Raw genomic sequence first — 14,459 nt, 5'->3', positions numbered from 1 at the left:
TTAACTTCTCTTTTGTTTCTGGGATCATTGAAGCTTATTCCTTAACAGTAGCACTACACGCGAAAATGAACACTAGTGTCTATAGTGCAGTAAATCATGTCATACACCATGTAAAGTAGAGCATTGCAACCCTCCTTTAATTTACCAAAAAATGAAAACAAGAAAATAATAAAATGGCAGATTTCAGTATTCAGGCAAACAAAAAAAAACACACACAGCAATTTACACACTGTACACAGAATCTCCACACATACAGTGTAAACCACCAGTGATAAAACAATTATAGTCCCAAACTAAACCTAAAGCCGGCAGAGATAAACCCTACGTTGCAGGCCTGTATTGCTCCAGTATAAATCCAAAACGATCTCCCAACCGGAAGTTCTTCACTCAATGAGCAAAAAATAAATAAATAAACTCAGTACCTTGTGAGACGTGCAATTCCCACCAGCTTAATCCAGGCAACCAGTTGTCTTCAGCTCCTTCAGAAACACTCCGCTCTGAATGCAGTAGCACAAAGATGAGGAAGGTCTGTGATCTCCACGTGCTCCACAAGCTACCTGTTTTAGCTTCCCACGTTGCCAGAGGTACTCTGAGTGACGCGGGCACTCAGAGTGACTATCTGGGGTGTGTCCGTCGTTATCCAGTTCGGTAACGATCCTCTGCAGCTTGTTACGTTCCACAACTTTAGCGAAACGGCAGTCTACAGTAGTCCTTATTAGCGAATGGCTGGGTTAGCCTCACTTTAACTTAATGCGTGCACGGCCGCAGTAAACAAAACACACAGTCCAGCAGCTTCACGCCGAAACTTTACGTGTCATGTCACTAACTTACCGACACTGTGACTTATCTGTCCGAAAAGTCAAAACACACTTACTGATACTACATAAACACAAGCTAGCTTCTCCGGATGCTCCGTGTAACTCACGCACCACCGCTCTCCCTCCTCGCGCTCTCCTTTTTTTCTCTTTTTCCTTCTCCACCCTGTGTTACCTTCACAGACCATATCCCCGTAGGAAATTACATTTCTCACAAACAATTCACAAGAAAAGAAAGATAACTTATTTTAAACAATGCAAACATGTTTTTAATCATTTGACATGAACTTTTACCTTTTTAATATACAAGAAAATTTAAATAAATGAACTCTTTGATATTTATATTCTCAGACTCCACTTATCTTTTACTATTTATGCATCTTTTTAACCCGGGTTACATACCAGACACATCTCTTTCCAATAAAATGATGAGTTGAAGGTGGTGTGACTTTCATTTTGGGGGGGGGGGGGGGGACCCCTTTTGTTCTGCTTTTTAAATTTTATTTATACAGTAAAACTGTTAATTTTCATTCGTTGCCTCAAGGCAACACTGCGCAGTTAGCCCAATTTTTTTCAGGCAATATAATGCATTTGCATATGAGTCTAGAGATGTGTTTGTGTGCATTTATATGATCATAGTCAATGTTTTTTACTTTACAATCTACTCATAATTACAGGACATGGATGCAAATACCTTTTATGGAAAGAAACCAAGGGAATGTGCACTTTCTATCCTCAGAAAGTGAGGACAGTGAGCTTTCAGGGAGTGACAGTGAAGTAGAGGAGTGGATCCCTGAATGAGGTTTGCGGGACACTTAGGAGCTCAGGGGTCAGTTGGTAAAGTAACTGTGTGTGCTAGTGCCCACATAGCAAGCAGGTCTGGCCAGGATCTGGTATCAAGTCGGCACTGCTGGCCGACTTCTGGCATGATAAGACGTATGTCATTCAGATATGGGCCAGGCCTGGCATAGATGGCACTGTCTATGTGATGGCATGCCATATCTGGCTTGATTGTGGCTTAGTTTATGTGGCCCAGGCCTACAGAAAACAGGTCTGGCCCAGATCTGGCATCAAGCTGGCACTTTTGACTGACTGGTGTTTTGGCAGAGTGTATGTCAACCAGATGTGTGCCAGGTCTGGCAATGACGCCACTGTTTATGCGATGGCATGCCACATCTCAGGTGGTAAAGCAGGTTACAAACTGATCGGAGGGTTAGTGGTTCGATCCCTGGCTCCTCCTGCATGTCAAGAGTGTGAATGTGTATGAATGTAGTTAGGAAGCACTCAGTTAAGCAAAAGTGGCATGTTGTATAGAGCAGTTTGAGTAATCTAGGAGAGTAGAAAAGCGCTATATAAAAATCAGTCCATTCACTGTCTGAACAGAGTTTCCGCATGTTACTTTTGCACTGTTTTGCATGTTCTGGCACATGTTGTTATTGCATTGCTTGATTAAGGTACACATTAGGCTGACATCTGGGGCTAGAGCTGAAACCGTTCTGGGCCAGCACAGGGCCAGCAGTGTGTCTACAACTGGCCCGTGGCTGCACACCATGGCCCACATACCGCAATGAATGACGGCCCTTTGGTGGCCCAGATCAGGTTTGCCAGAGGTAATCCATACATGGGCCAGCACAGGACCACCGGTGTGTCTGAAACTGGCCTTGTGCTGGCCCATGTGTGGGCCACCACTGGCAAACCAGGTCTGGGCCACCAAAGGGCTGTCATTCTTTGCGTATGTGGGCCATGTGTAAGCACATTGTGTGGGCCAGATCCGTGCCATACCAATTTTGCTCTGTGTGTGTGTGTGTGTGTGTGTGTGTGTGTGTGGACGTGTATTACTTATTGTTGTGGGGACACAAATTTGTTTACACACTCCCATTGTGAGGTCTCGCCTACTTTATGGGGACAAATTGCAAGCTAAATCATTTAATTTTAGGATGAAGGCTTGAGTCTGGGTTAGGGTAAGGTTCAGGCAGGGACTTGTGATGGGTAGAGTCAGTACGGAAGAGGATTAGGGCCACTGGAAAAAAAAAAAAGAATTCTGACTTTAATCTCAGAATTCTGACTTCATTCTCAGAATTCTGACTTTAATCTCAGAATTCTGACTTTTTTCTCAGAATTCTGACTTTAATCTCAGAATTCTGACTTTATTCTCAGAATTCTGACTTTAATCTCAGAATTCTGACTTTTTTTCTCAGAATTCTGAGATTAAAGTCAGAATTCTGACTTTAATCTCAGAATTTTGAGGTGGGCACCTGCAGGTTTCCAGCTTCAGTGACAGCGATGTGTCCAGTTTGGCAGGTGGAGAACTAATTCACTAAATATGGTGGATATAAGTGATTTTTTGCGTGGCCGAGGGGTCCCCGAAGATGCTATTTTATTAATGGAAGAGCAGAAGGTGAGTAACAAAAAGAGAAATAGTTTGGTGTCTCCTATTTCTACAGGAAAACAGTTACGGTACAGTTACGGTTAGCATGCTTGTTAGCTTATAATGTTATATAGGAATGAACGTGTTTCACGATGTTACAGTATACTAGGTGAATTGACGTTTTAACTGTTGTTGATCGCAGGATCATCCCAGATGGGTTCGTTGCATTTTATTTTATTGTTCTACTATTTCAGAGTTTTTCAAGGCAGTTAAGCGGAGCTGTGTTACAGATGCTAGCCGCCTGCCAATATCACTGATATATTTGATGTGTACAAGTAAGTTACACTTAGTACAGCGGAGGGGAGAAACTGTAATGAATGTTTATGCGGATATTTCACTCAGAAAAATGGGTGGCGTTCATACACAGCCACCGACACAGCCCCGGTTGTTGTTCTGACGGTGGCCGACTGACGATCCCCTCACAACATGTTAGCTAACACAAACTAATGTAGTGCATGTAACTGTGTGTATACGTTAGTGGTACAGTGTCGGAAGAAATGAGCAAACTGTTAACTGTTTATAATGTCAGAATGACATCATCGTTCTCCTGCACTGTGTAATGTATGTCAGCTCAAGAAGGAAATCATATCTTATACTCTGAGCTGCCCAGTGCACTTAACGCCTAGCTACGTGTGGAAATGGTAGGCTACACTACAGTTCACTACCGGTAAAAAATAAACTTAATACAGTATTTGATTTTTTTTATAGAACAATAAAATAAAAAGTGCTGGCTGAGGAGCGCTGCCGCGTTGAACTTTGACCTCGGAGTGACGTGACGTTTGTTCGCACAACCAATAGAAGTGCAGAAAGTCGCAAATCAGGCATATTGTTCGCATAAACACAAAAATAAATAACGAAATAATCCCGATATTGTGCCAAAGACTGATTTACAATGTTACTTTGTGTTCTATGTGTAATACCTTTGCTTAAATGACTAAATGGACTGTGTATTTATGACTCTGCGTTATAGTCCTGCATACATAAGTAACATTCATATGTACAGATAAAAATGTACAGAGATATGTACACAAGCGTGTACACAAAAGTCTACTGCTGATCGAGCTGCTCAGTGGTCGTACAGTCTCATGCAGAGAGCGTGGAGGTGTTGTCCGTTGCCATTCCACCACTCCAGCAGACCACAACATAAAAGACAGCAGAGGCTACCACAGTGTCGTAGAACATCCTTAGAAGACGTACTACCTACATCAAAACCAATCAAGTCCTGCTTTTTTTTAAATACAGAAGAGGATTTATTATTTACTGAAAGGCTATGCCTTAGTTTGCTTCTTTCATTATTGTGTTTCGCCCTGCATAAAATAGATAGCTTTTCTGATAACTACAGTCAGTACTCTCCTACTGGCATTAGCGGTGACCTAAGAGGCTTAACCGTAATATTGCTTTGCAGTGTAAATGTTGCAGAAAATGACTGTCTTTTCTTTCTTCTTGTGTGCAGATTGACTGTGACGTCATAGCACTGATGGATGACGCAACTTTGGCAAACTACATTCCCTCGTACGGAGACCGAATTGCCCTCTTCAATTTCTGCAAAAGCAAGCAACCACTGTCAAAAAGAAAACTAGGACTTCTGCAAAAACTTCGTGAGAAAATGAAAACCAGAAAAGAAAGTCCAAAGGAGAACACTTCACATACAGATGCAGGAATAAGACAGACAAAGAAGCAAAAAGCAACACGAAATGTTGAGATAGGATGGATACATTGTGATGGAAAAATAGCCAAACAGGTGAGAGCGAAGCAGGGAGGTGGCACTAGAAAAATTCAAATGGCCACTGATGCTGGATTAAAAGATATTCTTCAGGAAGGAAAGAAACTTTTTTTTCCTGATGGCATATCTCCTAAGGGATGTGAAACAGATTTTGAGTTTGAGGTTTGGGACTTTAAACAGAACCACCTTACTGATGATACCTGCCAGTCTATTGGCAATATGTATGAGGCAGCGAGACTGACAATGTTACGCTTCTACATTGCAACAAAACCAAAAGATCCTGAAGAAGATGCCAGCGAGACATCTGAAGTGGTGTTTGTCTCAGAAAGCAGTGGCAGTGACATTAATCCATTGCAAGTGGGGGAAGTCAGGGGTAATTTTGATGAAGTCATCGCTGGTTCAGAAATTTTAGATGATCCAGAAATTACTTTTGGTCCAATTTTTGATGCTGAAGAAGATACAGAAGACACATTAGTCTATGAGGGTTTTCTTGTCCCCCTCAGTCCACCTAATTCAGAGAACGTAATAACAATCACCATACGTCATACTGACACTTTACATGACATGATTACTGCTTTCTCTGATGAGGAGATTTTGAGCAAAACACTGAATGTGAAGCGCATACTTCCAGACAACACAGAAGAACCAGGCACTGGATCAGGAATACTAAGAGATGTACTCACATGCTTCTGGCATGAATTTTATGAGCGATGCACCCTAGGTGCAACCGTTAAAGTGCCATTCATTCGCCATGATTTTCCTGCTGAAAAATGGAAGGCAGTTGGGCGAATACTCTTGAAAGGTTACCAAGAATGTCAGTATTTTCCAAATAAACTTGCAATCCCTTTTCTGGAACAAGTGCTTTTCAGTGGTGTTTACAGTGATCTTAAAGCACACTTTCTACAGTTTGTCAGCAGCCAAGAATGTGATGTTTTGATGGAAGCAGTAAAAAATTTCTCTGCAGTTGACTTGGATGATCTTGTGGAAGTTCTTGACAGTTATGGCTGTAGAAAAAGAATCACTGCTGAGACTCTTCCTACAATCCTTGATGAAATAGCACACAAAGAGCTTGTCCAAAAACCAATGTTTGTTATTGACTGCTGGAGGGAGATCATCGACCCCCATATCTCCCTCAGTCCGGAGGGACTGACCAAGTTATTCTCTGAACTGCAACCAACTTCAAAAAAAGTGTGCCAGCTACTGAAATTTGCTGTGGATTTGACTCCACAACAAAAAGAAGTGAAAAATCATCTCAAAAGATTCATCAGAGAGCTGGATAACATTAAACTTCAGAAATTTATGCATTTCTGCACCGGATCTGACCTTATAGTAACAAACAGTATTTATGTGGAATTTCAAGATATGACAGAGTTTACAAGAAGACCAGTCGGACACACGTGTGGGAATGTTCTGCAGCTAGCTAACAGCTATGAAAACTTCCCAGATTTTCGTTCTGAATTTAATGCAGTTCTTGAAAGTAATGTCTGGGTGATGGACATTGTTTAGACTCTCACAGCAATGCGCTACATTTGAACTGCTCATGCACACTAGAGCATAACTGTAAAGAGATGTTAGGAATATGTATTTTTATGTATTTTGAACTTATACAGTATACTTTTTTTTAATTAGAGAGAAGTTTCTCATCTCTGTTAGAAGTCCAGTTTTGGCTAATATTTCATTTTCTTTTATCATTTTGAGTTTTACATGATACAGTCACAAAACAAAACGAACGGGTACACTGTTTACTACCATATCCAGAGCTGTCTTCATCAAATCCAAGCTTTCCAGCTGTAAGACAGAAACCTTCAGCAAAAGCATGAAGAAAGATTACTAAAGATCTATAAACTATAATTAAACTGCTCTTAAACTTTCTTTAATGCACCATGTGTGGTGTGAGAGCTCAGCACAGTCAAATACTTTTGTAAGTAATTAGTAGTAAGACTAATTCATTCAGATGGTATTTTCTTATTAGGTCAGGGCTAAAACTGAACATAGTTATAACGTAAAAGTAATGCTGTTATGCAACACTGTATTGTAAAAGGAATAAGTACAATTTTATACTTTAGCATTTGTCATGTCTGAAAATATTTTGCTTTACAGTATATGCAATTTTTAGTTAAGGTAGGTTAAGGTATCAAAGTTTGGCATTTGTTGTTGATTACAAAGGTTCCATTTAAAGTTGGTGAAAATATTTTTTAAAATTCCAGTATTTTCTTAATGTCATATTGTTTCTAAGCATACCTGTTATTCATCCATCAAATCGATTCAAGCTGCTTAAAGGATTCAGTCTGTTTTGAAGACGGTTATTGATTACTGAGATCATAAATAAACACTGTACAATTCAGTGCAGTGGTCAAGTGCTGTGATTATTCAGGCATCCTTTTGTAATGCCAAATTGTCATGTTCTCAGATATAGTATTAATCTTAACACCTGGAAAAAATGTCTTGTTACTGCCAGAAATTATGCATTTTTATTTGTATGCATGTATGTTCTCAACCATTCACACTTGTTTTTATTTCTATACCATAGATGACACTGAAGGAATATGTGATACCACAATAGCCAGTGTTCATGATCTTTACAGTAAGTCACTGATGTATACTGATGCATAACAAGACTGTATGAGATCTATAAGTTTGTTTTAAAAGTTGAGTCATTCTTGTTACAGGGCAGTTTATATGGTTATGAGTTTTAGCCATGTTATTGGCATTGGCAAGAACAGGTTTCTTGTAAACTTCTTCCAATAAAATGTTACTGTACACAGTACATTTGTATTGTTGTTTTGAATATGTTCATCAAGCTCCTTATCTATTTGAACATGCCAGAATTCAAGAGACTGCCACACATGAGCTCAGTAACATGGAAGAATACCATTTATTTTTAATTTCAAACATTTCATAAAGATACACAAATATAAATGTAAAACATGTTGCACTTAATGTGACAATAACTTGGTTCCACTTGCAGGAACTGTTTTGTTGCATTGTTGCTGGGATACTACAAATAAAAGTCAAAATATTTTTGGTATGTTTCTTATAATTTTAGGATTCATGACATAAAGGAGCCTTGCGTACGACAGCTCACACTGAATCAGTATAGCAATGACTCATGGTCATTTTACATGAAAACCAGCTAAAATATCTTACAACTAACAGAAGTGAAATACAATAATAATTAAGTGATGGATCTTCATATGGGTAAATGATTATAATAGCTTTGCTTTAATATAATTGCACTAAAAGCTCCCCAAAAGGCATAACGACTTTAAATATTAACAATGATACGTTTATAGAAACATGCTGTTGTCAAGACCTAGAATTGTTAATGCTACTATGGTTTGCTGAAACATACCACAGATAACCCGGGCACTTAGCATATTATATGCTGGTGCCTGGGTTTCCAGCCATGAATATTACGAGTAAAGGTTGATACAGAAAACAATGAGCAGGGAGCTGGTCAGTTTATATTTTATATACTATGCACATGTCTGGCAACAAAACACAGAAATTTATATTGCAATTTACTGGTAGGCAGATTTACACCACTTATGATTCAATCAAAAATATAACATTTGTAAATGCAGTTTAATGTATGGCCTTTTAAAAGGATTGACATGTGTTTCATAACTGATTGATAATATCACAATATTCAGCTTTTTCAAGTAATATATAAACATTTCTGTTTAATGGTAGTGTGAATGTAGAAAAACAATCAAATTGGGGTGGGGGGGGAGATACTAACCAAACTGTATTTATTACTATGATCAACATAAAATGATACTAGTTGGTGCTGACCTCCTATCAGCACTCTGAATTTACATTACAGCAGAAATAAACAGCAATATTCTGAGAGAATGACCTGAAAAATGGCATGTTCGGTCACACCTAAAAGATGTCTTTCATTTAATGCAGTGCAGAAATACCTGCATAAAAGGTACCTGTAAGACATGGCACCTACTATCAAATCACGTTATCAAGATAAAGAGAAATATTTTGTATTTATTTGTACATTTACACACTGAAGTTCCTTAAATACTTTGCAGTATTTCTTCTCTTAACCTAATATACAGATCCGCAGCACCAAGTGGATCTCCTGGGGCATCCCATTCATTTTCTACCATAAGCAGGCAACAGAGTTCAAAGACTGTTTCATCACAGGGGTGTTGACCTTTTGGGCTACACTCTTCCATACACAAAGTGATATCCTCCATAGAAATAGGTTTCAGTCTATCCTCAGCACTGTGCAGCTCTGGAAATGAATACATTACTACTGGTCGACCCGATGCTGCACTACCACTTGGCCGGATTTTGTGCGAGTTCCATGTGTTCACAACTTCATCAAGTTCATCCTACATGAAAAACAACACAATATAAGTATATGAAACAGACCATGTACCAGTAGATTTAGCCAAAGTTGAGGCTTATTAACTCATTAATCAACAGACATAGAAAGTGACCTCTAATTAATGTAAAACCAAGCAGCAACAACAAAATAGCACTTTCACTAAACAGCACATGGACACAGAATGGTGCTGCATGATTCTACTGTTGAATAGATAGCCCAACACTTTATACTCAGTGTGCAATGATTCTACAATATATTTTCAATAGAGAATTAACCAAATGATAAGATTGCTTTCTGAAACCGTGCCCAAAGGACCACTAGGTAACAGACTCCATAGTAATTTAAACCATGTGGCAATAAAAAAAAAAATGCTCCATGCACCTGTGCTGAGAAAGTTGCAGTTACTTCCACTGATAACATGAGTACAATTCCATCAAAGTATTAAAATGGAAAGTTGATTCTGTTCATCTGGATATAGCGTTTTCAGTGTGAGAAATGTTCTGTCAAAAAACATTCCTTACCTGGCTGATTGAGCATGCATCAAGACATATTAAAATGGAAATAAAATTCATATTTAATTTAAAGAAAAAAAAATGTTCTAACCATATTTATATTTTCTATTTATGCTGCTAAGACATTACATAGCATGAGCACATGCTTTTACCTGAATAAGATTGAGAAAGCAGAATTGGATAAGACTTTTGTCCAAAAAATCCCCTGTGAAGTGGCCATCATCCTGAAAAGTTTGAAATAAGTTCATCCAAAATTGTGCACTCTGTTTGCGTAGGGTAGCCCGCCATCCTTCTATACGTTGGTTGGCCGTACTTCTTCCGTAAAGGAAACTTTTCTCACCTGTAAAACTGTCTGTGTGGTTTCTCCGTAAAAACATCTGCATTTGTTCGACACAACCATTTTCGGTACCTCGGTCAGCACGTAACCTCTCTGGACATCCACTGATGCATGAAACTGTTTTCAGAAAATAACTTGCAATCAATTTAGGGTCATTGTTTGTGGTATAAGCCTCCATCCATAAAACATAGCGGCTAAAACCATCTATGCAGCCACTGATAGCAATACCATATGGTTTCAACTTGTCATAGCCATCCATGTGCCAGAGAGCATTTGGCCCTCTGCAGCTGTACTGTCGTCTTCTCAACCGTCGAGCTCGTCTCAGTTCCACACCTTGAGGGTCAACCAATTTGATTATGCATCTTACAGTATCTTCTGACACCACAAATCCATGTTGAATTGCACGAAGATGTAGCCAACGATAACCTTGCATCTGTCCATTTGTCATGATCTCTTGTTGGACAAAGGCTAGCACTTCCTCCAAGTTTGATTGATTCTTCCTTCTAAAAAGCCCAAGTCTTTTACAAATTCTCTTTAGAGTTCGAACACTTATAATTGTCTGATGACTATGTGCTAAAATTGAAAGTATTTCTTTGTTACTGAAAGAAAGTCTGAAATACAGTCTTATTAAGTCATCCAAATCTGACATGTCAGCCACTGTTTCTCTCACTTTGAGAGGTGAACTTTTTGCAGAAGTCCTAGTTTTCTTTTTGACAGTGGTTGCTTGCTTTTGCAGAAATTGAAGAGGGCAATTTGGTCTCCGTACGAGGGAATGTAGTTTGCCAAAGTTGCGTCATCCATCAGTGCTATGACGTCACAGTCAATCTGCACACAAGAAGAAAGAAAAGACAGTCATTTTCTGCAACATTTACACTGCAAAGCAATATTACGGTTAAGCCTCTTAGGTCACCGCTAATGCCAGTAGGAGAGTACTGACTGTAGTTATCAGAAAAGCTATCTATTTTATGCAGGGCGAAACACAATAATGAAAGAAGCAAACTAAGGCATAGCCTTTCAGTAAATAATAAATCCTCTTCTGTATTTAAAAAAAAGCAGGACTTGATTGGTTTTGATGTAGGTAGTACGTCTTCTAAGGATGTTCTACGACACTGTGGTAGCCTCTGCTGTCTTTTATGTTGTGGTCTGCTGGAGTGGTGGAATGGCAACGGACAACACCTCCACGCTCTCTGCATGAGACTGTACGACCACTGAGCAGCTCGATCAGCAGTAGACTTTTGTGTACACGCTTGTGTACATATCTCTGTACATTTTTATCTGTACATATGAATGTTACTTATGTATGCAGGACTATAACGCAGAGTCATAAATACACAGTCCATTTAGTCATTTAAGCAAAGGTATTACACATAGAACACAAAGTAACATTGTAAATCAGTCTTTGGCACAATATCGGGATTATTTCGTTATTTATTTTTGTGTTTATGCGAACAATATGCCTGATTTGCGACTTTCTGCACTTCTATTGGTTGTGCGAACAAACGTCACGTCACTCCGAGGTCAAAGTTCAACGCGGCAGCGCTCCTCAGCCAGCACTTTTTATTTTATTGTTCTATAAAAAAAATCAAATACTGTATTAAGTTTATTTTTTACCGGTAGTGAACTGTAGTGTAGCCTACCATTTCCACACGTAGCTAGGCGTTAAGTGCACTGGGCAGCTCAGAGTATAAGATATGATTTCCTTCTTGAGCTGACATACATTACACAGTGCAGGAGAACGATGATGTCATTCTGACATTATAAACAGTTAACAGTTTGCTCATTTCTTCCGACACTGTACCACTAACGTATACACACAGTTACATGCACTACATTAGTTTGTGTTAGCTAACATGTTGTGAGGGGATCGTCAGTCGGCCACCGTCAGAACAACAACCGGGGCTGTGTCGGTGGCTGTGTATGAACGCCACCCATTTTTCTGAGTGAAATATCCGCATAAACATTCATTACAGTTTCTCCCCTCCGCTGTACTAAGTGTAACTTACTTGTACACATCAAATATATCAGTGATATTGGCAGGCGGCTAGCATCTGTAACACAGCTCCGCTTAACTGCCTTGAAAAACTCTGAAATAGTAGAACAATAAAATAAAATGCAACGAACCCATCTGGGATGATCCTGCGATCAACAACAGTTAAAACGTCAATTCACCTAGTATACTGTAACATCGTGAAACACGTTCATTCCTATATAACATTATAAGCTAACAAGCATGCTAACCGTAACTGTACCGTAACTGTTTTCCTGTAGAAATAGGAGACACCAAACTATTTCTCTTTTTGTTACTCACCTTCTGCTCTTCCATTAATAAAATAGCATCTTCGGGGACCCCTCGGCCACGCAAAAAATCACTTATATCCACCATATTTAGTGAATTAGTTCTCCACCTGCCAAACTGGACACATCGCTGTCACTGAAGCTGGAAGCCTGCAGGTGCCCACCTCAAAATTCTGAGATTAAAGTCAGAATTCTGACTTTAATCTCAGAATTCTGAGAAAAAAGTCAAAATTCTGAGATTAAAGTCAGAATTCTGAGATTAAAGTCAGAATTCTGAGAATAAAGTCAGAATTCTGAGATTAAAGTCAGAATTCTTTTTTTTTTTTCCAGTGGCCCTAATCCTCTTCCGTAGTCAGAATAAGTCTCCAGGAAATGAATGTAAGTTAATGTAATGTCCCCAAAAGTGATGGAAACACAACGTGTGTGTGTGCGCGCGCGCACGCATGCATGCACGGGGTTAGGGTCAAATGTTGGATGTATTTTGGTGTTTTATTGTTCTGTGAAATGTTTACATTGTTTATTTGTTGTTTATTTATTTGTTCATCCTTGTTGTACTAATACAACTTATTATAGCATAACTTGGCATTTTACTACCCTTGTCGCACAGTGTTGCCTTGAAGCAACAAACCAATATCTGTTTTGGGGGGGGCAGGGTGTCAAATTTTATGATTGATATATTATTAGGGACCCTAAAGCTCCCCCAAAATAGGGAGAAATATTTTTTTCCCAAAAAATTAAAAAGTCATGCAGTAGACATTGTCTCTGTGATGACACATGCTTTATAATTTTGCAAGCATGAGCAGTTTGTTGTTGTGCTTTGTGTTTCTGATTATCAGCTCATATGGTGATAGGAGCAGCAAACCATTAAAACTTTTTCAAACTACTGTTTGTAGCATTCATCAAATTTCAGAAATCAGGTTGTACACTGCTGAAATTCAAACTTGCCTTCCTGAAGCTTGATACACTGAAGTAATTCAAAAAGGTTGTTTTAAAGAATTTTTAATGACACCGTAACAGTCTTTTGCCGTCTCGTAATAGGATGTTCATAGCGATTGTGTGCGTGTTCACAATGATGGGCATGTCCCTACAGCGGTTGAGGCGAATGTTTAATAACACAGGTTCAAAAACACTCCATTATAGGAGAGCAGAGAGAATGGAGGGTAGGGAAAGGAGCGGAGAGTAGAAACATAATCCGTCCTCCTGTGAGCTCTGTGCGGCTGTCAGACAATGTTGCAAGGACAAATTTAATTTAGTCAGGGGATTTAGCCTATTCGGTCGCTGCTTTTGCTTTGTGAATGTCTAGTTTTATTTGGCTGCTCTGTGCTGATGAAGAACCAGAGTTAACTGATCCGAACCTATTTACCTTTGTGGCTTCAGTTTGAACATCCCATTAACTTTACAACGGCAAAAGACTTTCATGGTGTAATTAGTTCATATTAGCCACAGAGACAATTTGGAGAATTAAAACACTGCTGGATATTTTACTGTAGTAATTACACTTATTTTCAATATGCTGAAATACTGAATTATTACTAACATAACAGGCCTATATGCATTTCATGCTTATGACAGGTATAGAAGCCAGGCAGTGATTATATACGATTTCCGCTTTGTGAATAAAATGAAGCATCTGGTTTCAGTTCACAATAACTACAAAATAAATCTCTGGAAAAATCTGTGAAGAACGAAACAGCCGTAGCTCCTTTCTTACAAAGCATAGACATCTCTCTTGTGTGTAGATATATTTGGGGTGAGGAGGGCATACCTTCACAAACAATACCGCCTGTCTCCCTCCACCCACCATAACCACGGAGAAGGTCCCATTGCACCGAGGTAACAGGTGCAAAGGTTTAAGACAGTTTTACTACTAAAGTCTTATCCCAGCATGCATCAGTCCATCCCCATATGGGTAGAGGAAGAGTGAAAGATTGAACATCTTCCTGCACTGAATATTGGCCTTATTTGCCTGGCTGTCAGTCATTCCAAATGGTGTTTTGTCAAAGC

At 39.1% G+C, this 14,459-nt stretch overlaps 2 protein-coding genes across 4 annotated transcripts; one reads left to right on the top strand and one right to left on the bottom strand.

The window, feature by feature from the left end:
* Positions 1 to 3,087: 3,087 nt before the first annotated feature.
* Positions 3,088 to 7,634, top strand: LOC146392361 (uncharacterized). 2 transcript variants are annotated; one of them, XM_084945874.1, is made up of 2 exons: positions 3,088 to 3,213; positions 4,697 to 7,634. In XM_084945874.1, the coding sequence occupies exons 1-2, from the start codon at positions 3,139 to 3,141 to the stop codon at positions 6,470 to 6,472; spliced, it is 1,851 nt and encodes a 616-aa protein (XP_084802000.1). In that variant the 5' UTR covers positions 3,088 to 3,138; the 3' UTR covers positions 6,473 to 7,634. The 2 variants fall into 2 exon arrangements, with proteins under 2 accessions (XP_084802000.1, XP_084802008.1); XM_084945882.1 differs by lacking the exon at positions 3,088 to 3,213 and adding an exon at positions 3,220 to 3,400.
* A 184-nt stretch (positions 7,635 to 7,818) lies between these two features.
* Positions 7,819 to 12,644, bottom strand: LOC146392360 (uncharacterized). Of its 2 annotated transcripts, none has more exons than XM_084945854.1 (3): positions 12,469 to 12,644; positions 9,976 to 10,985; positions 7,819 to 9,315 (listed from the first exon to the last, which is right to left on the bottom strand). In XM_084945854.1, exons 2-3 carry the CDS (start codon positions 10,807 to 10,809, stop codon positions 8,995 to 8,997), a joined length of 1,155 nt encoding a protein of 384 aa, XP_084801980.1. In that variant the 5' UTR covers positions 10,810 to 10,985; positions 12,469 to 12,644; the 3' UTR covers positions 7,819 to 8,994. The 2 variants fall into 2 exon arrangements, with proteins under 2 accessions (XP_084801980.1, XP_084801989.1); XM_084945863.1 differs by lacking the exon at positions 12,469 to 12,644 and adding an exon at positions 12,282 to 12,462.
* Positions 12,645 to 14,459: the final 1,815 nt, after the last annotated feature.

This window comes from Perissodus microlepis, chromosome 2 (assembly GCF_051167445.1).
Source record: "Perissodus microlepis isolate ML-2025 ecotype Zambia chromosome 2, ASM5116744v1, whole genome shotgun sequence".
Lineage (NCBI taxonomy): Eukaryota > Metazoa > Chordata > Actinopteri > Cichliformes > Cichlidae > Perissodus > Perissodus microlepis.
Note: the sequence above shows the minus strand (reverse complement) of the source record. Positions and strands in the feature narration are given on the sequence as shown.